This window comes from Theobroma umbraticum, unplaced genomic scaffold (genome assembly GCF_002168275.2).
Source record: "Theobroma umbraticum cultivar Fairchild unplaced genomic scaffold, ASM216827v3 scaffold_86.0, whole genome shotgun sequence".
Taxonomy (NCBI): Eukaryota; Viridiplantae; Streptophyta; class Magnoliopsida; order Malvales; family Malvaceae; genus Theobroma; species Theobroma umbraticum.
In genome coordinates, this window is record NW_018397263.1 from 63337 (window position 1) to 89854 (window position 26518).

Below are 26518 nucleotides of genomic sequence, written 5' to 3' on the forward strand. Positions count from 1 at the left end.
CACCATCTTCCACTTTTCTCTTTCATTATGGCCCAGAGACCAAGATACGAAGGTATGATATGCATACTAGAGCCTGATGAGACAGCTGCTTCTTACCTTGTCGGTAAACTTGGCCCAATTCTAAATATGCAGCCTACCCCACAAAATGCTCTGAGCGCGCTTTCTTCCTTCGACTGCTTGGAGCTTAAAAACCGTGGAACAATGAAAAGGAAACCAACACTCAAACCATGTAAGCTTTAATAATTGCTTCCATGCCGAGTGCGAACCTACTGCCGATCCTAATAGCTTACATAAGTTTACTAGCATACAACAAAGTAATTATAAGCAGCTCTTGGGCACAAGTACTCCTCTGCTGGTTCCCCCTACGTTTTTGCAGGACGACGTAGCTGCTTTATTCATGTACGTGAGCTTTATGTCATGTAATGTGATCCCCCTGCATGGACTGCTACGGCTGCAATCAAATGTAACTGCTTCCTGTGTTGCAGATGTTCCTCTTATGTTTTTGTATGTCACTCCGCTAATCTTCACTCCTGAGCTCTGTTAATTAATCAAGGTGGCCATGGAAAAAGTTAAATAATGAACTCAAAACCTACACTTAAATTTAACTAAAACGGTATCTTCAAAAGATCAAGTTATGCATACATGTATGTCATACCTGACGAGGACAACCTTGATTGCTGGGACAGTAATTTTGATCGATGATGATGGGGTTTTTAACATTGTTCATGATGATGTTTTGGAAGACAACGTTTTTCACAAACCCATTGCTTGATCTCGCCCATGTCTTAATCCGTACCCCGTTATCTGATCCACTAAAAACTGAATTTGTCAATGTCACGTTCTGAACACCAGCTTCATTGAGATCCCGTCCAAGACTGCCGATGCTGTCGCATTCAAAAATCGCAAACTATTAATGAACTCCATAATTATCATCAATTAATGCTTGCGGATCAAAATCCATGTGGGTGCAATATATTAATTAAATGATCTCTCAGATGTACGTACCTTACGCCATGTCCAGGGCCACACTTGATGGAGCTCATTACCAGGTTCCTGGTGCCTGGACCAATCGATATGCAATCGTCTCCAGTTTGAAGGGTGCTTCCGGTGATTGTCACGCCCGTTGAGGACTGGACGTGGATTCCATCAGTGTTGGGGCTTTGGTCCGGAGCATAAAGCTTCACGTTTTGAACCTTCACATCGTTGCAACTGTTGATCACAAAGTGAGTGAGCTGACTGTTGATGGAGGTTAAGCCGCTGACCAAAATGTTGTTAGCCCAATTGAATGTTATGGACTGCAATACGACGGAGCAAATCGAATTGATTAATTGCTAATAATTTTGGGACGCTTCAGTTAAAAATGTATATATAATAAATAATTAGTTAAACAACAAACGCACCCGAGCTCCAACGGGGCAATTCTTTCCAGATCTCCTGCATGCCCAAAAGCCAGCACCCTTTGCATCAAGAGTGCCGCCGATTACCGAAACTCTGTTCACCTTAGTGAACAAGATCCAGTAGCCAGAGTTCCCAAGTGCACGATAATCGGTAGGAGCAACAATTGTGCCGTCTATTCGAACTGTAATTCTGTTCCTGCAAGGGCCTCTAAATACCACGGCCTTGACCAAGTAGCGCCCATACGGAACGTAAACTGTGGCTGCTGTAGCTGACTTGCATGCCACTGCCCATGCCTTGAGGAACGGCTGGGTCGAGTCAGTTTTTCCATCTGGTTTTGCACCATACTTGATCAAATTGATACTGGACGCTGCATATGAACTAGTTCCGCAGAAGAAGAGAAGGTGGAATAATATTGCACAAGACACAACAAGCTTAGGCGCCATTTAATTATACTATAAGTATATGAGAGAGGCAGTTGATGAATCCAACGATTGGCGGTTGGAGCTATTTATACGGAAGGACTCTGCATGTTATTTCATTGCTCTATTTAATTATAATATAGCTAGGGTCAAACTAATTTTAATTAATTTGCGCGTCCATGATTTGTGGTACTGGCGTTGTGTATGATATGTACGGAGACAAGTGATAAGCTATGAAGCAATCATTTGGTTTAATATATATATATATATATATATATATATATATATGTAGAGAGAGAGAGAGAGAGAGAGAGAGAGAGAGAAACAACAGGCGAAGCCATGTGAATGTGATGATGCATCGGTTTCTTGAGGAAGTATATATGTTAGATATGGTGAGCCTAGATTAATTTGAACAAGTACCGTTTCTCATGAACGAAGGCGATCATGTACAGATCAGAAACCACTCGCATTAATTATTGGTTCTTGCATGGTAGCAGCAGATCAGCTGCCATCTATATATTTTCCCATTGCTGGCTGCTGCTAACTGCTAAGAGAAGAAACAGGCACTCTAGATCTAGCTTAATTTGATCATCATCTAATATGTATAGCCAGCTAGCAAGTCCAGCAAATCAAGTTTTGATAACATCCACAATCTTTTTAATGGAAGAGAGATTCATAAAAGGTTCTTCCTGTTTCAATTAATTGATCTTAGCCGGGCCTTTTGCATATTTGAGTTTGGCCATGTTTGTTAGAGGAGCAATATCTTTTTTTTTTTGTTTTTTTATCATTTTTTTCTATTGAGATTGAGCGACGCCAATCCCATAATCGATCACCTCCATTCAAAGTAACCACACATGGATTATCTTCCCTTAATCCTCAATGGCATACATTCTTTCCTTTTCCTATATGTTTACGCTAATATATACATTCATTAGAGAGGAGATGCGCCATGCATGCCACATCTTCATTCCCTTCAATCCTCACCGTGATTAACTAATGAAGATAGCTTAAGCACAAGGAAAGATCGATCCTGCCGGCAATTAAGCTAGCTTACTTGCTTGATATGCAGGGTTATTCAGTTCCCTAGGCAATATAGTTATAGTATCAACACCATTAACCTTTTCCAGTAGCTTGTTCAAGAAGGAATCCCCATGTGACCAACTCCAATTCAAGGGAATGAAGCCCTTTCCGCACACATTAGGCCCGTTCTTAGTTGAATTCGATTACTTCAAGTCTAATAGTTATTTACTGTGCTTTATTTGCTACAAGCAATTGACTTAATAATTATAGTTAGGAATACTGGGAGCAAATCCATTAAGTTTTATATATATATATATATCATTTTTCGGTACATATGCATGATTGGGCATGAATTTCCATCAAAATTGCCCGCGGATATTGGATAGAGTAGCTTTGCTTAATACATATGCTAAATGACAATGTGCTCATCATTGTAATTAACTAATAATTGCTGTTTATCTAAACTTGTTGATGGCTATATATATAAAGAAGTCTAATTTGCTGTTTTGCACAATCAAAATTGATTAAACTTACAACTTTGGGTGTAGGATGTTATTAGAGAGTGAGAATAAAAATTAATCATTTTGTTCTCTTAATTACTTGTGTAAGAGTTAGTCTTCAAGAAAGGGCTAATATACTAGTTTATATATATTAAGATAAGGCCACATGCAATTCGATTCAATTTAATTTTAGATAAAATTTTTTTTAACATATAGTAATTAGGGTTGCATATGGTTTGATTTGATTTTGGATAAAATTTTTAATTAAATTATAATATTTTGGTTTTAAAAAAATGAATTGAAATCCATTCAATTTTTTTGTTTTTTATACATTTGAGTATTTGGTTCATTAATTGGTACATGATTATTTGTCTAAAAGGTAAGATTCGAATCGTCTTTCTCCTAATTATAAAAAAAAATACTTTACTTTTTTAGATACTTTTCATTTATCAATTTGTGGATAAAAAATAAACTAAATATATATAATTAGTATTCGAATAAAATGAAACAATAAAAAATGAAACTAGATCGAACTTTACTGTTAGAATTGATTTTCAATATTCTCCTCTTTTTTTTTGTTGTCAATCTTAATAGTAACCAAAAGAATTAGTTAACCTAATCATTAATGCCGCTGCTTACGGCCTAACATGCGTGATCCTTGGAGGAGCAGTATTCTTGCATAATATATACATACTATAATTAAGTAATATCATATTATATAAAATAAAATTTTAATATGACAGTACTATCGATAATGATTTGCATGCACATGGGAAGGGAGGATCCACTAAAGTAATTTCTTGGAGAACATTTTGATTAATTCAGGTTCGTGACAAGAAGTGGCTAAGCACACTTTAATTAATTATGTATCATTTTTTCCTGGACATCACTTAGATTCCTCATTATTCTTCTTATGAACATGAAAACTACCACATGATCTACTTTGACCTAATTTGATGATAATGTTAAATTCTATTATACTAATGTTTCCTTATTGATCAACCTTAATTAGTACGTTAATCAAAAAATGCATGAACCAGATGGTTTGTGCCTAGCTCATCTAGCTAATTTAGTTTTTAATTCGTTCACACAATATATGCCTTGATAAACTGAAATTTATGTCCATTAATTAATTATCCTTCATTAGAACATGTTATTCTTGAGTAAATCGAGACTGACCAACACAATTCCTTTGTTATTTATACCATATATATATATATATATACACCAAATTAAGAAAGTGGCTTCTAGGCACAGTGAGAAATGCCGATTTCATCTCCGTCATCTACTCCACCTGTCACGTCCCACGTTGCAAAACAATGCAACTTCAATTCAGACCATGCATGTTCGTTCCAATTTTAAGAAAACCATATATGTGCAACTGCAATTAATTCAGACCATTCATGTTCCAAAATCATTTCAATTAGGTATGTTCTCATTGATATTCAATTTAGCAATAGGAAACTGCCAACCCAACCCAATGTAGGATATGGAATGCACAAGATTATTCGGTACCCAATATTGCTTGTCTAATAAGTCAGCCACAAAACATGGGGGCCATGTGATACTGATCAAACACTTTATATATATATATATGGATAAGCCTTTTGGCTCCTGAACCTACAACTAATGTTAGTGTATGTGTTTATTCACCATCTAACAGATAAAATCAACTTAATTTGTTTATCAAAAATAAGAGTACTTATTGATCTCTCAGTCAGATTAAAATTTTAGTTCTTTGGAAAAAAAAAAAGGCTCTTTTTTCGACATCAAAATCAATTAGCTTAATATATAGAAGAGTACTGTACCTATATAAATATAAAAGGAGAAAACCTTTTAGGGTATGGCTAGCTAGCTAGCTAGCTAGGAAGGAGATGGTGATGTTTAGAGGATTAATGAAGGAGGATTTGATCATCTGGTGACCAATCAAAGCAAGTGAAGCGCACATATAACAGACACGAGTTGCGGATTTTTGCTGTGTCACGTTAGCTGCCGCTGCCTCTTCGCTTCTCTCTTAATTAATTTATAACTGCTATTAACTTAACCTTGGAAAATTTCTCATTTCAAGCAACCATGTACATGTACATGCATCTGTCCTTTTATCTACTTTTCGGTAGAATTTTAATCCATTTTTTATTTTGACCTTTTCGGTTGCTCATGTGCTTTGCCTTCTTTTCTCTGTTTCTTCAATTCATGTCAAAATGTCATTTATTTTATTCTTTTAATTAACGACTTTAATTACTAGAATATACAATTAATACTCCATTGTCTTGGGTGTGTCCATTCATTGTTAATTACCTACTAGTTTAATCTTTAAAATTTTTGTTCTGCCTCGCGTTCATCGCCATGGTTTGAACTGTTTCTGTTGCACATATGTTGAAATACGCCTGCAATTTCCATTAATTGCATGGAATGTGTTGCAAAGAGCTAGCCATAGGCATAAATGTGCAAATTGACAAGTACCACCTCGTCAATATCACTGTGATTGCTTGAGGATCGATTAAAAGTCATGCATGCGAGAAAATGCAATGCTAAGCCCCTGGCATCCATGCGGCTGGCCAGGATCATTATACTAGTATATCTTTTTCAAAGCAACTGCAGAAAGGCTTTTCATAATAATAATTATTCTTGAAATCCGGCGCAGCTTGCTTCTGATTTCTGCCAATCCATGCCTCTGAACACAACATTCATTCAAATCTTATGCTCTATAAATACCCCCCCAAACTGTTTAATCTCCCATCATCATAAGTACTTGATCAGTTTCTCTATCTCTCCCTAGATCTCTTTGTGTATGTCATTCACATTTTCTGTCGACTACATAAATATACTCCTATGGCAAACACGATGACTCATCCTTCCCTTCTTTTCCTCGCACTTCTCCTTCTCTTCTTTAACTCATCAGTAGCAGCCGTCATGAAATTTAATGTGATCAGTTACGGAGCCAAAGCCGATGGCACAACTGACTCGACCAAAGCCTTTCTTGCTGCATGGTCTCAAGCTTGTGCCTCGACTATACCTGCAAGCATCTACGTACCGAAAGGGAGGTTTTTGCTACGCAATGTGGACTTTCGTGGCCAATGCAAGAACACTGCTATTTCAATACGAATCGATGGAACCCTCGTGGCTCCGGTGGATTATCGGGTTATTGGAAATGTCGATAACTGGCTTTCTTTTGAGAATGTTGATGGAGTTTCCATTTATGGTGGAAAACTTGATGGGAAGGGTACGGGCTTGTGGGCTTGCAAGAATTCAGGCAAGAGTTGCCCCTCGGGTGCTACGGTAAGTTGAATGACTAAATTAATTGCCCATACGTATCCTTTTACAATGAGTGTTGTCCAATGTCAAACTAGGAGTACTAGCTTTAGTTGCTTCAGGCTTCACAGTGGGAGGGAAAAGGGCTTTAGTTGAAGTACAGGCGTACGTTACTTCGCCAGACTTTCAGTTTGGTTCATTAAACGTTGACGCTTTCCTACGTTTTTCACGCATACCCAGGCCAGACTGGAATACTTGATAGTGGAATTGGATAGTCAATTCCTTTAGATTCTTTTGGCTGAGGTGCTTAATGTTCTAGGATAGTTGGACGTTGACGAGTAACTGTCTAATTTATAGCTTTGTTAATTAAAGAACCCCGCCAAATATATATATATATATGCATGCAATTAATCCTCCTAGTTAGCAGTTAATTTTTCAGAACAGAGTTTTTTTTTTGGCCAATTTAAAACTACTGGCAGCCTTTACTCTGCGAATGTGATCAATCTCTAATGCCACGATAAGCTAAGATCCAAGAAAAGAGTTCACACATAGGTCAACCATGTGCACAGGCTTGCTTTGATCTATATATAGCTTTCATTTCTGGACATTAGTTTTCTTTTGGTTATATATGTATGAAGTATAAACTGAGAAACAATTCAAAGCTCAATCAATCACATGTATAATTACTTGTCAATGCAGTCACTAAGCATTAGCAATTCAAAGAACATCGTCATCATGGGATTAACATCACTAAACAGCCAGATGTTCCACATAGTCATCAATGGCTGCCGCAATGTCAAAATGCAAGGAGTGAAGGTCTCGGCGCCTGGTAATAGCCCCAACACCGACGGAATTCATGTACAACTATCCAGCAGCGTCACGATCCTCAACTCCAGGATTCAAACAGGCGATGATTGCATCTCAATTGGCCCTGGTGCCACTAATCTCTGGATGGAAAACATCGCATGTGGCCCCGGTCATGGCATCAGGTAAACGTAAACACCATCATATATATAGAGATATCTATTCATATAAGTCGTGATTAGATTTAATAAAGAAAGTGTTATATATTCTGAAATTGTGCAGCATCGGAAGCTTGGGGAAGGACCAAAATGAGGCTGGAGTGCAGAACGTGACAGTTAAAACAGCCACATTCATCGGCACCCAGAATGGGGTGAGGATAAAGTCTTGGGCCAGACCGAGCAATGGTTTTGCCAGCAATATTGTTTTCCAGCATGTTGTTATGAAAAATGTCCAAAATCCCATTGTTATCGATCAAAATTACTGCCCTGGCAACAAAAATTGTCCTGATCAGGTTCGTGAACGTTGTTTGTTGAGAATTCACTTTAATTTCAAGTTTGCTACTGATCAGTGATCATCATTTCCAATTGCAGTAATGGTGGCTATTTAAGATATATGATGTGTGCTGTCTGTACAGGTTTCTGGTGTTAAAGTTAGTGATGTAACATACCAGGACATACATGGAACATCGGCAACAGAAGTTGCAGTGAAATTCGATTGCAGTTCAAAACATCCTTGCACTGGAATAAGATTGGAAGAGGTGAAACTTACATACAAGAATGAGGCAGCTCAAGCTTCATGCAGCCACGCCGGTGGAACTGTTTCTGGTCTTGTTCAGCCCACGAGTTGTTTGTAGTTCTTGGACTGAAATTAAGCCAGCTAAGAGTAATGCAATTATTTTTGCATTGTATTAGAAGAAGAAGAAGACTAGTAGTAGTAACTAGTTGAGAAGGTGAATGGAAGTCATTACTCTTTCAATTTGATTGCCTGTGCCTGTGGCGTTGGTAGCCCATTGGGTTAGATTGGAGCCTGGCCCTGCAATCTGGATAGTACACTGTATTACTGTACCTAAAGAAAAAGCCTATCTGGGCTTTCTTTATAGTGAAATAATCAATATTTTGTAGTATAAATTTAGCCAAATTCTAGATGTTGATTGGTTCAAAGTTTAATCGAATGTCATCAACCCATTGATGAAACAGCATTTCCGGGGATTGCTGTATATTAATATGTTTACTAGCATTCCTCTCCCTCCAGATATATTAATAGGGGTAGCCTGTCCAGCCAGCCTTAGCAAAGACTTACCTTTCAAAGATGTTTTTGCCCATAAAAATCCTGCAGGCCAATCTCCAGGAACCCTTCGAATGAAAGATATTTGCAACACTCTGCTGCAAACATTCTTTTAATGGCTGCCTGTAAACAACAAGTAATCTCTACTCTCCTTCTCAGTATTGCATAGACAACAAGGAAACGGTAACCACACGATCTTAATTAGCCTGGACATATACAAGTACTCAATCTATCGGGAATTGCCAACCATGTGATAAAAGAAATCTTGGGAACATGGCCTGGAAACCAAACCAACCAATGTCAAGGAACATGGGACATTCCTAGTCTCTGCAATGTTAAATTTTACCTGAAGGACCTGCCACAGTTAAAATATAACTAATTTCAACAAATGTTTATGGACACATCTTATCGAACTCTTTTATTGTAGCAGTACTGTGCATGACGCATGCTTCCAGCTCTAAAAACATGGAAACCTTGAAACGAGGCAGCATGCCTGCATTTCTGAATGCACCAATATTTACTATTTACAATTAATATTGCTTCATTATTGTTTGTATTTATGTATAAGGTGAGCAGTACTTCAACTTAGGATATCAATTTTTGTACATTTATGTAATAAATGAACATGTGATCCTACCCAATGCCCATAATATATATAGAAGCAGCCTAGGAGGATTTTCAAATACTACTTACAACTCTTTAAGCCCACGCTCATTATTAATTAAGTATTTCAAATGAATATATATATATATATATATGCATGATGCCTATGTATATTTATATGTGTGCATGTATAAGGAGAGATAGAAAGTTGTGCAACTGAATATGTATGCACGTATGTATATTTATATGTATTTATTTGTGTAGTACAAGTTTGATTGTTGGTATTAATCAATTATTCCTCGACCGGTCAGGCCTCTGGAAGTTGAATCGGATAAAAGAGATGACTAAAATAATATATTTGATGCCTATACACAGACACTGACGGAAAAGGAGGCAAGTTTTGTCAAACACCATAAGAAACCTATCAAATGATGAAGATGGGAAATCTAATTAAGAAATTGCTATTTGATGAATACGAGGACGTTCGTGACAGACAAATGGAGAAGGAAGCAGGCAGTGAAGCAGGAAAGCTAGCGTTGTTCTCGTGCTTAAGCTTAAAGCAAAGCGTTATGCGCACAACACAACAATACATAACATAGCACCAGAAAACAAGGACTACGGTAGGGGCCTCATTCTCTGCTTCTGGTGACGGCTCTGTCGCATATGCTTTTGCTAGTCACGTTAACTGTAAAGACTTTCCTTGTTTTCTTAACTCATTACTCTATGATCAGAATATTATTTAACGAAAAAACCATAACCCTGGAAAGCAGAGATCTCCTATCGCAAGCAACCACATACCTCACACCTACACATTTACTGCCATACCCCTCTGCTGCTGCACATGTCAGCAGTCATGCCCTCTCATTCCTTTGTTTCTGCATCTTTTTTTGTTTGATGTTTTTTTCCTTGTGTTCTCTTCTACCCCCTTTTTTCTTATGCTTTTCTTTGATAACCTCTTAAATTAAGTACAGACAAAATGATAGACTTAACAATACAATAAAGACCTGCTTTCTTCCATTTTCTTCTCCAAGGCTATAGTTCACGTTTGTAGGAACTTTCCATGCACCAGTTATCGTCTGAAATTAGGATAAGCCAGCGCATGTCTTGCTCCATTAAACTTAAACTAATTGTGTAAGCATAGATCGATTCTAACCAATTTTCGAGCGACGAAGGATTACTTACACATTATCACCTTTCTTTTCCATAAAATTGGAAAACTTTGAGCAAGCTTTTCAAGAAGATGACAACCCGATAGCTAGCCTGAATGCCACTATATGATACAAAAAAAGTTAATGCGTTTACATGTGAATTTGACAATGAGGAAGCGCCATGATTTTCAACATACTTAATTAGTATTATACTAGTCAAACAAATGGTGGCTGCATGGCTATATCCAAAGACCATATTGTAATTGGTAAACAGATCAAAAAGTTCGTATCTGATCTCAATGTTCCGCGCTACCAGGCTTGCTGAATGCTGACGCATATAGTTATACCAAACTGCCAATGCCCTTCCAAGACCCGATATCTTATAAATACCCCTTTCAGCAGTTTCATCTCCTCACACCACACTCCCCAGCCTTCTACTCTCTCCTCTCGTATTCAGTACTCAATACTAACAACCGCTACTTTTTCTCATCTAAAGGAAAAAAAAATTAAAAATAAAAACTGGAACGGGCAATCAATTCTATTCTTTTTCTTGCAGGACTTGTGCTCCTCTTCTTCACTTCATCTGGCGCAGCTCCATTGGCTCCTACTTACAGCGTGCTTAATTATGGAGCCAAACCAGATGGCAATTTTGACTCAACCCAAGCCTTTGTTGCTGCATGGACTTCGGCTTGTGGTTCCATAAACCCCGCAACCATTTACGTCCCCCTAGGGAGCTTTTTGCTGCGCAATGTGGTGTTCCGTGGCCAGTGCAAGAACAGTGCTATTGTGTTTCGTATTGATGGCACGCTTGTGGCTCCATCGAATTATAACATTATTGGAAACACCGGAAATTGGCTTATCTTTGAGCATGTGAACGGGGTTTCCATTTATGGTGGGATACTTGACGGTCAAGGCGCTGCCTTGTGGACTTGCAAGAGGTCAGGCAGAGGCTGTCCCAGCGGCGCAACGGTGAGTTTAGCAATGAATTGAACATTATATCAGTAACCAACGTTAACCTTATCTAGCTCCTTTTGGTCATGACCTTGTTCTTTTCTCTTTCTTCTTAAATTTGATACCGTTGGCATATTTTGAAGCTTAGAAGTATGAATACTTTGGCTTTGCAGTCTTTGGGATTCAGCAATTCGCGGAACATTGTAATAAATGGATTAACACCGCTAAACAGCCAAATGTTCCATATCGTCATCAATGGTTGCAGTAACGTAAAAGTGGAAGGTGTAAGAGTGTCTGCCTCTGGAAACAGCCCAAACACTGATGGCATTCACGTGCAATCTTCAAGCGGTGTCACCATCCTCAACTCCAGAATTGGAATGGGGGATGATTGTGTCTCAATTGGCCCTGGCACCAGCAATCTGTGGATTGAGAACGTTGCATGCGGACCTGGCCATGGGATCAGGTAAAAAATGATCATCTCTCTTATTTACACATATATATCTGCAAATAAACTAGCCGTAGTTATGATTATGGAATGGCCCTTTTAACATGGGAATTTGGGTGGTTGGACTTTGGAGCAGCATTGGGAGTCTTGGCAAGGAATTTGAAGAGCCTGGTGTGCAGAATGTGACAGTTAAATCTGTTACGTTTACCGGTACTCAAAATGGGGTGAGAATTAAGTCTTGGGGGAGACCTAGCAGTGGTTTTGCTAGAAATATACTTTTTCAGCATGCAGTCATGACTGATGTCGAAAATCCTATTCTGATTGATCAGCATTACTGCCCTGACGAGAAAAATTACCCTGATCAGGTATATATATATATGCAGGAAATTTATGCAGTTTGAATTTATCCTCTCTTGGCTTATATAACTTTGTAACTTTATTTATTTATTTATTTATTTATTGCTGTTTTCTTTTCATATTGACTCAAGTAGGTTTCGGGAGTTAAAATTAGTGATGTTACGTACCAAGACATCCATGGAACATCAGCAACAGTAATTGCACTGAAGTTTGATTGTAGCTCGAAGAATCCCTGCACTGATACAAGGCTGGATGACGTGAAGCTCACCTACAAAAATAAACCCGCAGAAGCAGCCTGTAGTAATGCTGATGGAACAGCTTCTGGTTTGGTTCAGCCCTCAAGCTGCTTGTAGCTCTTGAAGATTTGATAAAACTGGAAAATATCAAGAACAGAGATGAAAGAGAGCCAGAGAGAATAAACGAAGGAGATGAAAGAGAAGAATATTGGGTCAGCACAAAAAACGGTGTGCATAGCCTCTTTTCATATAACAAACTATATATACATGACGACAAAAAAAAGAAAAAATAAAAAGGGGGGCCAGCTGGTGGAGTAACCACTTGGCATTATAACCTTTTAGATGGAATGGTGAGATATGTCTTGCCACAAGTCATTTCTCAACTACTGAAATGATGTAGTTTTGAAAAAGATACAATGAATTAAGACTTGAATTCTTGCATGTGAGAAAAGTAAATAGCCACACAGCAGATGGACAAAATGAAAAAAAAGTCAAACAAGCTAAAAGCACCTAAAGAAATAAAACAGTAGTTAGTCTTCTTTTATTTGAATATATCGAGATTCATCACCACTATTGCTGCAAAATAAAACACCAGATTTCAACACACCTCGTTGGTGTTCATTTTGCAGATTCCCAGTAAAACTCCCAATGTAAGAAACTTGTTTTTGTTTAGACATTTAGTGAAAATATCAGCTACCTGATCATTTGTTCCACAGTGAATAACATCAATCTCATCATCTTTTACTGCATCTCTAATAAAGTGAAATTTCACCTTAATGTGTTTTGTCCGTCCATGATGAACTGGATTTTTAGCAATGGAAATAGCTGATTGATTATCAATCAATAATGGAGTTCCTGTCTTCTGCTCAAATGCCAAATCTCCCAAAATCTTCTTGATCCATATAACTTGGTTTGCAGTAGCTGCAGCTGAGGATTGAGCTACCACCTCAAAAGGTTATTTGTATGAATTGCATACCCAGAAAATAATGCATTTCACCTAAATTTGTCATTTCAAATTCTGCCATCAGCTTAGTCTTGCATTCTATCACAAAGTTATCATCCAAACCAGTTATTAGAAGATCATCAACATATAAAGAGATTATAACCACAACAGTCTCAACTGACTTGTACACATACAAGGTAGGTTCATTTGGACTTCTAACAAAACCTTTTGCAATAAGAAAAGCATCAATTCGATCGTACCAAGCTCTTGGAGCCTGCTTTAAACCATACAATGCTTTCACAAGTTTGCATACCTTTCCTTCAGTACCTGGTTTGATGAAGCCTTCAGGTTGCTGGATGTATATATCCTCAGACAAATAACCATTCAAAAAAGCTGATTAAACATCCAGATGAAGGATTTTCCATCCTTCCCGAGCAGCTAAGGCAGAGAGCAGTCTTATGGTATGATGTCTTACTATTGGAGTAAAGGTTTCACAGTAATCAATACCATAAATTTGTGAGTACCCTTTCACTACTAGTCTGGCTTTAAACTTGTTGACTGTACCATTTGTATTGAGCTTGGTTTTGTAGATCCACTTAACACCTATGATGTGTTGATCTGCTAGCTTATCCACCAATATCCAAGTCCCATTTTTTTTATCATCTGAATTTTCTGCTCCATAGCTTTTAGCCATCTATTATCTATTATCTTTTGCTGCTTCATAGTAACAGATAGGTTCTACAACTGCCACATTACATCTTACATATATTTTGCAGATCTGGTACCCTTGACTACCAGATGTTCTGCTTTTATATCCTCATCATTATCAGTCTCACACTATTCATTCTCTGATGTCTGACTAGAACTACCAAAACTCTCAATAACTAGCTTATCCCAGTTCCACCATGACTGTTCATCAAACCTGATGTCTTTGCTTACAAAAATCTATTTTGTCTCAATATTATAGAGCTTATAGCCTTTAGTAATGTCACTCAAGATTTGATAAAACTGGAAAATATCAAGAGCAGAGATGAAAGAGAGTCAGAGATAATAAACGAAGGAGAGGAAAGAGAAGAATATTGGGTTAGCACAAAAAACGGTGTGCACAGCCACTTTTCATATATTCTGTAACAAACTTTATATACATGACAAAAAAAGAAAAAATAAAAAAAAAGCCAACTGATGGAGTAACCACCTGGCATTATAACCTTTTAGATGGAATGGTGAGATATGTCCTACCACAAGTCATTTCTCAACTACTCAAACGATGTAGTTTTGAAAAAGATATAATGAATTAAGATCTAAATTCTTGCACGTGAGAAAAGTAAATACTCACAGTAGATGGACAACACCTAAAGAAATAAAGCAGTAGCTAGTCTTCTTTTATTTGAATATATCGAGATTCATCACCACTGTTGCTGCAAAATAAAGCACCAGATTTCAGTAGCAAGTCGGATGGCAAATAGCACTAATTAATTAATTATTGCCTTCAAAGTGGTAGCTAATAGCTATTGATCCCCGAAAAAGGCTCTTCCTATTCAAATACTTGTACCAAAATGTAGTTGCTCTATGTGTGGAGTCATTCTTTCAGCCTGTGACTATATATATATATATACACACACATATACATGTCTCAATCTTAAGCTTGCTTGAAGCCTGATCTACTTGTTATATACAGTATATCAGCAGAAACCCTTTCTTTGGGAATTCTTATTACGATTTGTGGTTCTTGCTTGCTGCGATTAACATTGGATATAAATCATTGGGTGTTATGATTCATTTTCCTGATATGACTATTTGGACCATTGCTTCAAACAAGCATTAAATTCGAAAAGATCATGAATTTAGTCTTGAATTAAGAAGCCAAATTGATCATGAATTTATCAGCAAAATTATCAACAGCAGCAATGAGTGGCACAGAATTAAAGCTTGGAAAGTGGTACCATCCTAAGAGAGAGACTGTGCTTTGGGGGGGTGAAAGGTGCACCGGCATGCCATTCACTAGCGCCTAGAGGGGTGGTGCCTCATTGGGCTTTTGTTGGGGGCCCAATTGGGCTTTGCTTTGATTGCCAACAGGTTGTCCCTATAATTTATTCAGGAATCTCGATTCACCAACAGGACCGACACGGACAGAGTGAAACATAAGCTAACAAGAATCCAGAGGCGCAGGAGTTGAGTTGCCGCCAAAACATCCGAATGGGGAGGAGAAGAGGGACAAGATATTCTCCAAAATCATATAAATCGGACCACCCCGTCGCCGCCGCTACTCCTCTTGCTAATCTAACCCTCAACTCTGTAAGTTTTCTTCCTTCTTTTCATTCTAATAGTAATACGTACAAACAATAGATTCTCTGTTATTTATGATAACTATAATTAGTGAGTGTTGGGGCTACAGGTGCTGTTGCATGATTGGTGGCTGGGCAGGGCGCGGCCCAGGGGTTTAGCTATTGGAGGATTTGAATGCAGAGGGTAACTTCAACTTAGCTTCAATTTTGCTTTCCTTTTTCTTCAATTTTTCTTTCTGAAAGCATGACTCCGAGTAATTAATTATCCTTTACTTGTGTTCTTTTGAGTGGAATTGGATGGACATGGAGGACAAAGTCCGACATAACTTTTTGCTTGTTTTATTGATTTGATGCATACTGGGTTTTTTGATAAACAGGAGACAAGGACAAAGAGTGTTCTGTTCTGCAGCCATTGCCAAAAGACACGATGCCACCACTCTTGAGACTGCGGATGGCATCACAATTGCAATCTGCGGCTTCATCAATACCTCTCGTACGCATCAAAACGGCTTTCCACTTGAGGTAACTAGTTAGTGCCATTCATTCTATCCTGCTTGTTTGCCAAAAATATCATCATTTCCCTAATATTATTGCCTTGCTGCCTTGTGTATTTAACTTAGGAATAGCTAAACCAAATTGATAATAGAATAATGCCACTACAACTACAATGCTTTTCAAAGGTACCAAGTACAAATTTGGATGCCCTTCCTGGCAGAATCATAATATTGCAAGCACTCTGTCAAGTTTGCCGTGCACATTTGTAACTCGCTTTTGGCAAAGATTGCAGCTCAAATTTCTCAATGTTAATCCTTGCAGTTTTGCAGTCATTTCCTCTTTGGATTTCCATATGACTGGGAAGAATATGCTTCACAGTATTCTAATGAAGAATCGGCTGGTAGAGGTACTCAAGCAAGCATGTCTTCTGGCAGCAATGCAGTTTCTTTCTTGCCAGCTTCTTTAGACAATCTTCCTGCTACAAGGATACGTGATATTTTAATGTTTTCTGCTGGAGATTCCGAAAACTCTATTCTGAAAAGAACTATTACCGATCACGTGCTGGGAAAACTCAGTACTCATGCTTCTCAAGATGCAAGAACATCAGTTGATTCAGACATGGGAAACACACATTCAAATACCTGTTCTTATTCTGCTGATGGTGAAAATTCGAATTGTCATAAGAAGGTGAAGGTTAATAGGAATCATATGGATGATAATAACATCTCAGATTCAAGGAGTACAATAACAGTGGAATCTCAGAATGATGTTCAGTCTAAGATGCATGTAAGCATCCTTACCCGACCAACAGGTGTTACCACCAGAAGCATGACTAGGTTGAAGTATCTTACAGAAAAGCAGGAGGGCTTTCATAAAAGTCTTCTGTAAAGCATATAAAGGCTGTTTAACTTTCATCACCAGTGGCCAAAGGAAAGCCATCATGGAGAAAATGAAGGAAACAAGCAGGCTATAAGAAACTCTCAGCCAAATCCTTCATCATACCCCCAAGTATTCCTCAGTTTTCAACATCAGAGCCTTCCACAAAGCATCCCATGAAGATAGCTACTAGAAGTGCTTTAATAGGGAGTCAAGAAACAACATTAACAAGGCAGGAAGTTGACATTGTTCAGCTTTCATAACCAGAGGCCATCGTAAACCGGTCTGGAGAGAATCCAGAGAATTAGCAGGCTGAGAATCTTTCAGCCAAATCCTTCATCATGCCTAAAAGTAATGCTCAACTTTCAATATCTGAGCCGTCCAGGAAGATAGGAACTAGAAGTGCAGTAAGAGGGAGGTGCTCAACAGCATTAGCAAGACAGAAAGGTAATGTCAGAAATCCTATTAAATCAGCCGAGAGAAGGTGCCAAGATAAAACTCTTGGTAAAGATCAAAGAGTTGTTTTTTCGGCCCCAGTAGTTAAACATGGGATTTCTTCCAACCATGGTTCTAGTTGTCATTGTGAAATATTGTTATATAATTTATTATGCAGTTTACTTATGTTTATCTTATACCATTAGATATGTTGGTTCAAGGAGAACTTCTTGTGGCTTGCCAAGTTCAGTCTATCATTTCTCAGACAGTGAGCTTTTTTGGGAAAGTAATAACGGAGCTCGCTCTTCCAATGGCCTCTTCCTTTATATTTCTATCGACCCAAAGAGAAGAATGAATTTTCTTCCAGCCCTTAACGTTCAGAGTTGCTAAAGATGTGCCCTTTGTTCACAGGGATCTGGCTTGGGGCTTCTTGATAGAGCATTGACGCATCGTGTAGGTGCTCCCAAGGGAGCTTTGGGCTTTGTGTGAGGTGCTTATTTACACTGCTTACTACAACAATTAAAAAACCTGAAATCAAGTACTTACATTTAAATTATTTTCATAATGATAACAATACAAATTGGCTAAGCTATCGTCTATTGGAGTGAAGGTCATGTCAATTGAAATTTTACATATTTGAGCTTTCTTTTTTTTGCTCTCCTAATTATTCCGAATACTGTCTATTCTAGCCTAGTCTCTTAGGACCTTGGGTAGAAAGAATATTGTCAACAGACCAAGCCCAGAGCTTCTGCTGCACTTCTGCGACTTTCTCCGCTACAGACCCCAACCAGCATTCCCATCAGCAGTTCCCTCTGCTCCACCTTCAAAAGCTTCTCTAATCCTCGAGCCACCATCTCCATCTCAGGCTGTGCAAATAATCAAACATCATTTGCATTAACGACTAAACCCTAACTAAGTATCAAGAAAAGCCAACACAACGGTAATACCCAGTTAGTAACTTATGAAGAAACAAACTACATACAGAGGACTCTTCAGGAGGAAAGATTCGGTGAACAAGACATATCTTCGACAGCTCCAATATTGCCTCACTATGTTTACCTTGCATTTCAAAAGCCTGCAACCAAATGGCATCACAAAGATCAAGAATCCAGCAAAGTAGCCAGAAAGGGTAAGATCATGCTTCTCAAACTTATAGATAAGTGGGAAGGGGCAGTCAACCCTGTAGCAAGTTCTAATAACTCTATTAAAAATTTGCGAAAAGAAAAACATATACCACAACTGAAGTATCATATAAATGTCCCGAGACCTTGGTGCCAAGAACTCAGATAATAGATTACACAAAACAAAGGTTTTTGCAAAACAAGACATCAAATGCAATGGTCTATCAGAACCGCCGCCTATATTGACCGATAAATTTCAACACAAAGTTGCTAATGCTTCTTTCTCCTCTGTTGATGAGATGATCCAGGCAGGCAAGAACAGAATGATTTCCCAAGGAGTACTCAACTTCTAAATTATTATTGATAATCTATAAATTCCTATGAAAATAGGAAAGAAAATCATCATCATTTATGTGCAAAAGCTAGCAAATGTAAGAATAAAAGTATGAAAAATTACCCAAGCCTGCAAAAAACAAAAGCGTGTGCGTGCAGCAACACCAGCAGATACCATTCGGGCAGCACGGGTGTTATCAAGTCCAATATTTTCAGCTAGCCCAGCAAGGAATTGCCGAGCATCTTCACCATCAATCTGAACATGGCTAGAGTGACTTGGCGCCCTGCAAAATATCTAAGTACGTTACAAGTTTACTAAAATTGTAGCAGCTCAAGAACATCAAAGTCATGCTAAACATTCAAGCAAGTTAGAAACACAAAGTTACATACATAAAACCAACTGCAACAACTCAAAAGTTTTAACTTTTGCAAAATAAAAATTCCATACCTGCTGCAAACATTTAAAACCAACTCAACAGATGCACGATAGAATGAATCCCGAGTGTTTGTTGTGGCTATGGAGACCCGTACACCAGATGTCCTGCATATTTGACGCAACTGCTCACACATACAGGCAAAAAGAAAGGCCAGCACATGGTTCAAGGATCAGCGAACCAAAAAAGGAAGGGAAATTGCACCAGAACATTAAATCCATTAAAAGTAATTCGGAATTTATCCAAGCTTAAGAGACCACTAATTTCTCCCATTCTAATTCATAAGAATGAAATAGTGACAACATAGAGGGTAGAGCGAAGCAAGCACATATTACACTGCATTAAACACAATCATCAATCATATTTTTTCAAGCATATTAATATCATAGAAAGTAGACTGACAATAGCAAGGGATTTAGTATTTCGACTCCCTAGGACTAAGTTAACTATTCTACATTACACAACACAACCTCATAAGGAATCCTGAATGCATTCAAAATGAAGTGAGATAAATCATGATAGTTACAGCAAAAAAGAAAAAATGAATGACCTAGAATTTTCTGGACTATAATACAGTGAGAACTAAATAAAAAGTTTAAAAAGGCACTGACTTGAATTATGTCCTCCTCGGTGATGTCCTTTCCACCCAATCTACTGTCGATGATTGCTGCATAAGAAGTTGGTAAGTTGCACTAGAAGATGTTAAGCATGGATATCTATAACAAGTAGAGATATTTGAAGAAAAAAAAAGAGCAACTTTTACGGGGACAATGTTCAGTAATACTATTGAATGCAACCAAACATTATGCAAACAAACATGAATTAGAATTAGTAAAAATAGTAACAACAACCTACCTCTGATCAATCTGTTGGCCTGAGTCTGGTAGTACTCGGAATTGAAGACGGAACCTTCTTTGGGCACTGAATCCATTTCCGGCCACCATTTTGGCAACTTGTCCCCGAGCTGGACTTGGAGGCGTGGATAATTGGTCTTGGTGCTAAGAGGCCGAGCCGCGGATAAGGATAATGGATTGTCCAAAGCCCTGAAACTAGGAGGGTCACCCCCATCCCTCTTTGTCCCTACAACCACCTCTCTTCCTCCAAGACTCCGGTCCCTCCTAACAATAACCTTGTGTTTAGGCCTAAAGCGAGCTTTCAAGCCCAACCCCAGCTTCACCAAGACTGTGAAAGCAAAAACAATGACGAAGCCACAAGTGAGGAAAGCAGCAAGAAATTGAAGGGTGGACTTGCGGCAGGATAGTTGAAGGGTCCGAGTATCAGGATCGATTTGAACCAAATTGCGGAGGTCCTGGAAAGCGTCTGTGGAGAAAGAGATGAGGCGGTTTAGATTGGAAGAAGACAGGGAAGAAATCTGGTCAAAATCGAGGACCAATTTGACAGTGGGGTTGTCTGGGGAGTTTTGGAACTCGATGCTCCGTCTAAGGCTAAGGTTGTGGTTGTCGTAGTTTGGATTCCTTGGAAGGCGAGAACGGCGCGAACGGCGTGGAGTGGAGAAGGAGAGCTGCGGCGACCATGTTTTAAGTTGGGTGCTGCTGAACAGAAACAGAGGAGAAGGAGAATGGAAGGGCAAGGGGAGGCAGTGGCTCTTCAGACAGTTCATCTAAACTAATCAAAGTTAAAAAAATTACGTAGACATTAAGCATAAAGCAGACAAGGAATTGAGTAAAAGGTGCTAGCCTAGCCTAGGAAGATTTCATTTCAAATTTGGGTGGAACAGGCTACACTTAGGCTTTGCCGGAGAGAAACGAAACGAATCAGAGCTTCGTTCGTTTTGTTAGTTGCAAAGTTGAGTTGGACTTGTTCTACTAATTTAATCACATAATTGCGAAGTATGTAGGTTTGGATTTCCAAAATGAACATTGCCAATGAAAAAACACACTCATGGCCTTCATGTATACCATTCATTTCATGACTCTTGTCTGAGTTTTCGACGCAAGCTTCCTGCCTGTCTGGTTCCAAAATGAGCATCGCCAGTGGAAAAAACACACTCATGGCCTTCGTTTATAGCATTCCTTTCAGTGCTCTCAAAACCAAATGACAATTACTCAAATAGGTATCAATATCGAGCATACCCTTTTCTCATTTTTTTGTAGCATCGTATCAAAATAAAAGGAAATTCTAATCCTATATTAGAAAATAAAAATATATATATATATATTACGATTTGGCCAAAAAAAATATTTGTTCTCTATACCTGGTCTAAGGTAATAAAGAATACAAATAGCAACAAACACATGATGTTTGTATTTTGGTGGGATCCAGCACCAACCAACCCAATCGCACCGCTCTTCTCTATCTACCATCCACCATCGGCTTCTGGATGGCTGACCCAAGAAAATTATAGTAACAAATAACCTCATTTTTAAGGTTTTATTCCCATTAAATCTTCCGGAAACTGCTTTCTTTATCTTTAATCTCTTCTCTGCCACTATCCAACATCTCCTGCCCAAAGAATTCCTTCTAACAAATTCCCTGCCTGCAACACATTGCAACAACTGTGTCAACCTAAGAAGCAGCTAGACTCGCACTGTTGAATCACAAATATCAATCTTAGTAATACATGGCTTTCCAATTATTCATTCTGTTCTCATCTAGACTTTAATGCCTAATCCATCCGCCAAGGGGGGGCAAGTTTGGTCCAGGTTGTTACAATCTTCAAGACAAATCTCTCTAATAAAAAGATCGGTCAAGGGAGTGCTTACCACAAAATGAGCAACCACAATTTACAATCATAACACTCTACTTCTTTTCTCAAAAATTTTGTGCAGCAATATAACAACACAGCAAGTGTTTCCAAATTAAAAAACTCCAAGAATAAAAAGGTCATACCACTCTCCAAGAAACTTTAGGTGGGAAGAAGTGGTTGTCTCTCATCAGATCCAACACAATGACTAGCCTAGCAAGAGACAAATTAAAAACATTAAGTGGAGTGCAAGAGACCAAAGACCCTCTCCAAGGTAAAGACAACCACTTTCACAGAAAACTCATACCTCTTCATTTGCTCCTGCTGCCATATTTATGAAAGATTCTTTGGACCTGAAATATATATAAAGGAAAAAAAAAAAACATGTAACTGCAATGCAAGAGCTAACTTAGTTAAAATACTTTTCCATACAGCTAAAAATATTTGAATCAGGTTCCTCTGCCAAATTCTAGTTGAAGCAATAGCACATTCCCTATAAAATTTCATCTAAAAAAGTTCATAAGAAAATTGGAAAAGAAGGGGTATATACCTGTGGTTGTCCTGATAATCTACCAGTTCCAGCTTCCCATTCTGTTGTTCATCTTTGACTTTGGAAAGAGGTGAAAAGAACTACACAGAAAAGTAAAACATCCGAACAATACCACAAAGTAAAGGTCAGCAAGCAGAATTCCCAAATTTTCAGTACTAACTTAGCCATCAATAAGGTAGCATCCTTACTAATTACCTGGTGCATTGAGATGAACACAATAGAAATTCCTAGGATGAAGTTCATGGTCAAAGTATGGCCAAATAGTGCAGCAGATGCTATGCCGGTAAAGATTGTAGCAACAGTTGAAGAATACTTCTTCAAAATTGTATCTGAATCCACAGAACAATGAGTTGAACACAACAATTTTGAGATGGAACAGAAAACTGGTGAGATGCATTCATTGAAGCTATCTTTTACTAAATTCTAATTCCATATGAACTTAGAATAGTCAACGAAAATTCATGAAATTAGATAAGTTATTAGTGTATTACCTGCATATTTGAAGAAAAAAGAGGATAAAATTCCCTGGGCTGCATTGTTAAATATAAGAAGCATAGTAGCTTTCGAATGTCCTTGTAAGATATCAAAGCTACTAGGACCTGGAACAATCCAAATGAGAACGTCAGAATAGCAGATACACAAATGAAGATGGCAGACTGGCTTAATAGTTGCTTATTCAGACAAGAATTGCAGGAGCAATAACCAATAAAGTTCCCACCACAAGTAAATATGTTGGAGCAGAAAGCTTGTTCCAAATTGAAGTATTTAAAGATGAAAATAAAGCACACTAGATCAAAAGTAATTTGACTATAGCCAATAGCTCTTCTGCATATACTTTTAACTTGCTTTACAGAATTGAATATCTTAATACCCTACCGTACCTTTAATAACAGCTGTTCCCAGTATTGCCGCGAAGTTAAATATAGCACCATATCCATATAAAAATAAGTTCTGCAAACCAAAAGAGACAAAAAATTTAGAGGATAACCATATAAAAGTAAGTAATTCTGTATCCTTTCTTGAGAAACCAGGCCAAATAGAAAAATTCCAGTGCTGCCAATCAGAACTCCTAAAATGATCATGCTAGATGGCTGCACATAACACTGATTGTAGCAAAGATAAACCCTCTTCACTAGGTTCCCCAGATAATCAAACTTCCTAATATCTGAGCAATATAATGTCAAGATATATTCTACATAAACCTCGAAAAGGAAAACAAACTAATCTTTTGTAGACATGGCAAGTACAAAGACTGCAATGGTTACCACAATTCTAGCATCAACCAATTACTCCTTTTGAAACTAACAAGCATTTCTCTGCAACAGAAAGAGACCACTAATGCTGAAAAGTCTACAAAATCACCTGAAGATAGATGCTTGTCTCATACTGACTCTTCAAAGCATACTCATTGTAGACGGAGGCCAAAGATGGAACAGTTACCTGACCAATTATTTCCAATGTTAAGCTTCCAGGATGTTAAAAAAGTGTTAAGGGGTAAAAACAAAGATACAAAAGAATGACCAACATAAAACTACTTTCTGTCAAAACTGATTGCATGGCCCACACATAAACCAAGATATCACTAACATATGACTCAAATACCCGAAGCTACTTACAAAAATCAATGTGTAGATGTAAGCACCCGTTGAAACAGGAAGGCCCAATGCTGTAGTACCCTCAGGTAAAGAACGCAGCTGATTTACACTAATTCCAATGAGCAACAGAGCAAGAGCTTCCCACTGCAAATTAACCACAAAATAGCAATGCAACTATCATGTAACACAGATGCCACCGATACCACATAGAACCAAAAATCATATGTGCAGTTAGAGCAATTAAACATTGCATTGATGTGTGCTTTCTTCTGATTGAATTCTTTTTAACCATTAGGTAGTTTCGAGTCTAACCTGTATCACAGAAAATCTACGTCTCATTATAAACTTCAGCAAAACAGCAATTACCAAAACCTGCGTGTTCACCGAGCAGATGTAGAGAATTTTACAAGGAGCAGAAGCAATTATTTAAAACAAAAAATAATTCTAATATCTCAGAGGAATGAAACAAAAAAGTTCCTCCAAGTGCCACTATGCATCAAAGTATAAGCATAATTGAATTGGAAATAATGTTGATGCTAATTAGATGCAATATAGTAAGAACTTGTTCACAATTAGCATGTCCCAATTTGAACCAAGCTCTCTGTATCCAAATTCCAAATAACATACACTCAAAGAAAAGGAGGAGCACAAAATTTCCATAATTAAGCAATGAACTACCCAGCAAACTGCAACTCCAATTAAACCCTCAGCAGGAATGAAAGTATAACAGCTGAGAAACAAGAATTCTGAAAACGATAATGAACATCTGATTGTGCAATAAACTAGCCAGCAAATGTTAGCATCAATGGAAGAATGGTACTATAGAATTACTCATCAGCATTGAAGCATCACCACCATAATATAAAGAAAAGTTCCAAGAGCTAAGGTCACAAACAAATTGAAGGTAATAGCTGCAAAAAAGAACAAAGATTTGATGGATTATTACAAACTGAAGTTACCTTCAGGTTGCTCAGCATCTTCACAGTTGCAGGATTGAAATAAAGCTGCCAATAAGCAATTGACACTGATTAGTAATGACTTATGACCTTTATCATGCTAAAAACAGTCCCAAGAAACAGAACAACACCAGTCAGAATATAGAAAATTAAAAACATCGACTGCACAAATACTACCCAACAATATTAATAAAACGCCAAGAGGAACCATTTAAAGAAATATACCTGCATAATGAACTTCAGATAGTTATTGATGGCATACAGGAGTGCTGGAACAGCAAGAAGAACATTGTTCCGAGCTGCCTGCAAGAAATGATGCTCGTTGCTGGGATTATATTATGAATAATGAATCATTTCAGCATTACACCTTTCATGCCAAGAATGATAAAACATTATCATTATCTAGTACTCATGATTAATATGCAAAACCATAGTTGAACTAGGCAATCAGTAGCTTCAAATAGAAATTTTCAACTCATAGACTTTTACTATTACAATTTATCCTACTAGTCCAAATCAAGTATAAATCAAGTATGTCATTAACAAATTTGTACCTGCATGAATGTGGAAATTGACAGAAGGGGCTTTTCGCCAACTTTCTGATTTCTAGCCTGTAAACAGGTAAAAATGGTTTCGATGAGATTGCTAAAGAGTTCATAAATACATTAAGTCCTCATATTCCCCCACCTCCCGATGCCAGAATGCACTTCAAAATATTTCATCAGCATCAAACAGAAAAGTTACAGTCGCATGATAGAACCATACAAAGATCAATAGATATTAGGTCAATTTAGGGCATGCCACACTTCACTTCAAAAAATCAACCCAATTTATCCAAGTAGAAACATTGACTCAAATAAAGAAATACAAGTTAAGAAATAATTTGCATGTACCTGGAAAAAAAGCATAACAACTGCAAATAGAACCTTTGCAGCCTCTGTCAAAAAGTTAACACTAATGGGGCTAAACATGAAGCGCCCATCCACCTTGGACATATAAACCAAAATAGGCTGGCAGAAAAAGAAAATATCAGACACATGAAGAATCAAGATTGAGTCGAGAGGCAACCAAACCAGGACAAGCTAAAATGCGTAATTGCAGAAAATTGAGGAAGGGGCAGGGGACAAACAAATAGGTATGTGTATAAATGTAATAAAAGCAGAAATTGATAATGAATTACTTGGAAACCAACAAGAACACAGTCACCAACAACCAAGAACACATTAAGGGCACGTTGCTTTGATGATACCCTGCTTTTGTGGCGGTCATAAGCCCTAGACACACCTCTGGTAGTTGGGGAAACCAGCTTCGAATGGCAGACACTGCATTCTATCATCCCGTTTTTCATTGGTTTGCCCCAAAACTATCACGACA

At 37.9% G+C, this 26518-nt stretch overlaps 6 protein-coding genes across 7 annotated transcripts; 3 read left to right on the forward strand and 3 right to left on the reverse strand.

Annotated features, from left to right (window-relative positions):
* On the reverse strand, positions 1–1841 carry LOC110420823 (polygalacturonase-like). The gene is made up of 4 exons (XM_021434198.1): positions 1401–1841; positions 1006–1295; positions 656–884; positions 1–537 (listed from the first exon to the last, which is right to left on the reverse strand). Exons 1-4 carry the CDS (start codon positions 1839–1841, stop codon positions 319–321), a joined length of 1179 nt encoding a protein of 392 aa, XP_021289873.1. The 3' UTR covers positions 1–318.
* A 3969-nt stretch (positions 1842–5810) lies between these two features.
* LOC110420516 (polygalacturonase-like) lies at positions 5811–8524 on the forward strand. Its single transcript, XM_021433865.2, has 4 exons — positions 5811–6616; positions 7289–7578; positions 7676–7904; positions 8028–8524. Exons 1-4 carry the CDS (start codon positions 6170–6172, stop codon positions 8244–8246), a joined length of 1185 nt encoding a protein of 394 aa, XP_021289540.1. The 5' UTR covers positions 5811–6169; the 3' UTR covers positions 8247–8524.
* A 2420-nt stretch (positions 8525–10944) lies between these two features.
* On the forward strand, positions 10945–12534 carry LOC110420770 (polygalacturonase-like; the record flags this gene model as incomplete). The annotated part of the gene is made up of 4 exons (XM_021434141.2): positions 10945–11397; positions 11553–11842; positions 11961–12189; positions 12316–12534. Coding segments are annotated over 4 exons (1191 nt in total), but the record flags the coding sequence as incomplete, so codon positions are not given.
* Positions 12535–15490: 2956 nt separating this feature from the next.
* On the forward strand, positions 15491–17648 carry LOC110420168 (protein EMBRYO DEFECTIVE 1674). The gene is made up of 4 exons (XM_021433376.2): positions 15491–15655; positions 15756–15829; positions 16023–16167; positions 16462–17648. The coding sequence occupies exons 1-4, from the start codon at positions 15557–15559 to the stop codon at positions 17026–17028; spliced, it is 885 nt and encodes a 294-aa protein (XP_021289051.1). The 5' UTR covers positions 15491–15556; the 3' UTR covers positions 17029–17648.
* A 322-nt stretch (positions 17649–17970) lies between these two features.
* LOC110420166 (phosphoribosylformylglycinamidine synthase) lies at positions 17971–21357 on the reverse strand. The gene is made up of 6 exons (XM_021433372.2): positions 20195–21357; positions 19951–20006; positions 19354–19463; positions 19030–19189; positions 18434–18526; positions 17971–18317 (listed from the first exon to the last, which is right to left on the reverse strand). Exons 1-6 carry the CDS (start codon positions 20958–20960, stop codon positions 18177–18179), a joined length of 1326 nt encoding a protein of 441 aa, XP_021289047.1. The 5' UTR covers positions 20961–21357; the 3' UTR covers positions 17971–18176.
* A 132-nt stretch (positions 21358–21489) lies between these two features.
* Positions 21490–26503, reverse strand: LOC110420167 (Nucleotide-sugar transporter family protein). Of its 2 annotated transcripts, none has more exons than XM_021433375.1 (15): positions 26325–26503; positions 26038–26154; positions 25699–25755; positions 25370–25447; positions 25148–25192; positions 24501–24560; positions 24210–24332; positions 23956–24033; positions 23475–23544; positions 23085–23192; positions 22789–22922; positions 22594–22673; positions 22351–22396; positions 22190–22251; positions 21490–21836 (listed from the first exon to the last, which is right to left on the reverse strand). In XM_021433375.1, the coding sequence occupies exons 1-14, from the start codon at positions 26490–26492 to the stop codon at positions 22234–22236; spliced, it is 1182 nt and encodes a 393-aa protein (XP_021289050.1). In that variant the 5' UTR covers positions 26493–26503; the 3' UTR covers positions 21490–21836; positions 22190–22233. The 2 variants fall into 2 exon arrangements, with proteins under 2 accessions (XP_021289050.1, XP_021289049.1); XM_021433374.1 differs by having other exon boundaries at positions 22190–22256.
* Between the last annotated feature and the right edge of the window lie 15 nt (positions 26504–26518).

What these genes read in the sequence shown, in the direction of transcription:
- LOC110420166 (XM_021433372.2), bottom strand. Translation starts at nt 20,960, where the DNA reads ATGAACTGTCTGAAGAGCCACTGCCTCCCCTTGCCCTTCCATTCTCCT. An exon ending in TTTGTTTTTTGCAGGCTTGG is followed by an intron (nt 18,527 to 19,029) that starts GTAATTTTTCAT and finishes ATTTGGTTGCAG; the next exon opens with GCTTTTGAAATGCAAGGTAA. An exon ending in TTCCTCCTGAAGAGTCCTCT is followed by an intron (nt 18,318 to 18,433) that starts GTATGTAGTTTG and finishes TTATTTGCACAG; the next exon opens with CCTGAGATGGAGATGGTGGC.
- LOC110420168 (XM_021433376.2), top strand. Translation starts at nt 15,557, where the DNA reads ATGGGGAGGAGAAGAGGGACAAGATATTCTCCAAAATCATATAAATCG. An exon ending in GGAGGATTTGAATGCAGAGG is followed by an intron (nt 15,830 to 16,022) that starts GTAACTTCAACT and finishes TTTGATAAACAG; the next exon opens with GAGACAAGGACAAAGAGTGT. An exon ending in AAAACGGCTTTCCACTTGAG is followed by an intron (nt 16,168 to 16,461) that starts GTAACTAGTTAG and finishes TAATCCTTGCAG; the next exon opens with TTTTGCAGTCATTTCCTCTT.
- LOC110420516 (XM_021433865.2), top strand. Translation starts at nt 6,170, where the DNA reads ATGGCAAACACGATGACTCATCCTTCCCTTCTTTTCCTCGCACTTCTC. An exon ending in GTTGCCCCTCGGGTGCTACG is followed by an intron (nt 6,617 to 7,288) that starts GTAAGTTGAATG and finishes TTGTCAATGCAG; the next exon opens with TCACTAAGCATTAGCAATTC. An exon ending in GGCCCCGGTCATGGCATCAG is followed by an intron (nt 7,579 to 7,675) that starts GTAAACGTAAAC and finishes GAAATTGTGCAG; the next exon opens with CATCGGAAGCTTGGGGAAGG.
- LOC110420823 (XM_021434198.1), bottom strand. Translation starts at nt 1,841, where the DNA reads ATGGCGCCTAAGCTTGTTGTGTCTTGTGCAATATTATTCCACCTTCTC. An exon ending in ATTGCCCCGTTGGAGCTCGG is followed by an intron (nt 1,296 to 1,400) that starts GTGCGTTTGTTG and finishes GTCGTATTGCAG; the next exon opens with TCCATAACATTCAATTGGGC. An exon ending in ATCAAGGTTGTCCTCGTCAG is followed by an intron (nt 538 to 655) that starts GTATGACATACA and finishes ATTAATTAACAG; the next exon opens with AGCTCAGGAGTGAAGATTAG.
- LOC110420167 (XM_021433374.1), bottom strand. Translation starts at nt 26,492, where the DNA reads ATGAAAAACGGGATGATAGAATGCAGTGTCTGCCATTCGAAGCTGGTT. An exon ending in GTAGATTTTCTGTGATACAG is followed by an intron (nt 24,333 to 24,500) that starts GTTAGACTCGAA and finishes GTTAATTTGCAG; the next exon opens with TGGGAAGCTCTTGCTCTGTT. An exon ending in GGGAACAGCTGTTATTAAAG is followed by an intron (nt 23,193 to 23,474) that starts GTACGGTAGGGT and finishes GGATTGTTCCAG; the next exon opens with GTCCTAGTAGCTTTGATATC.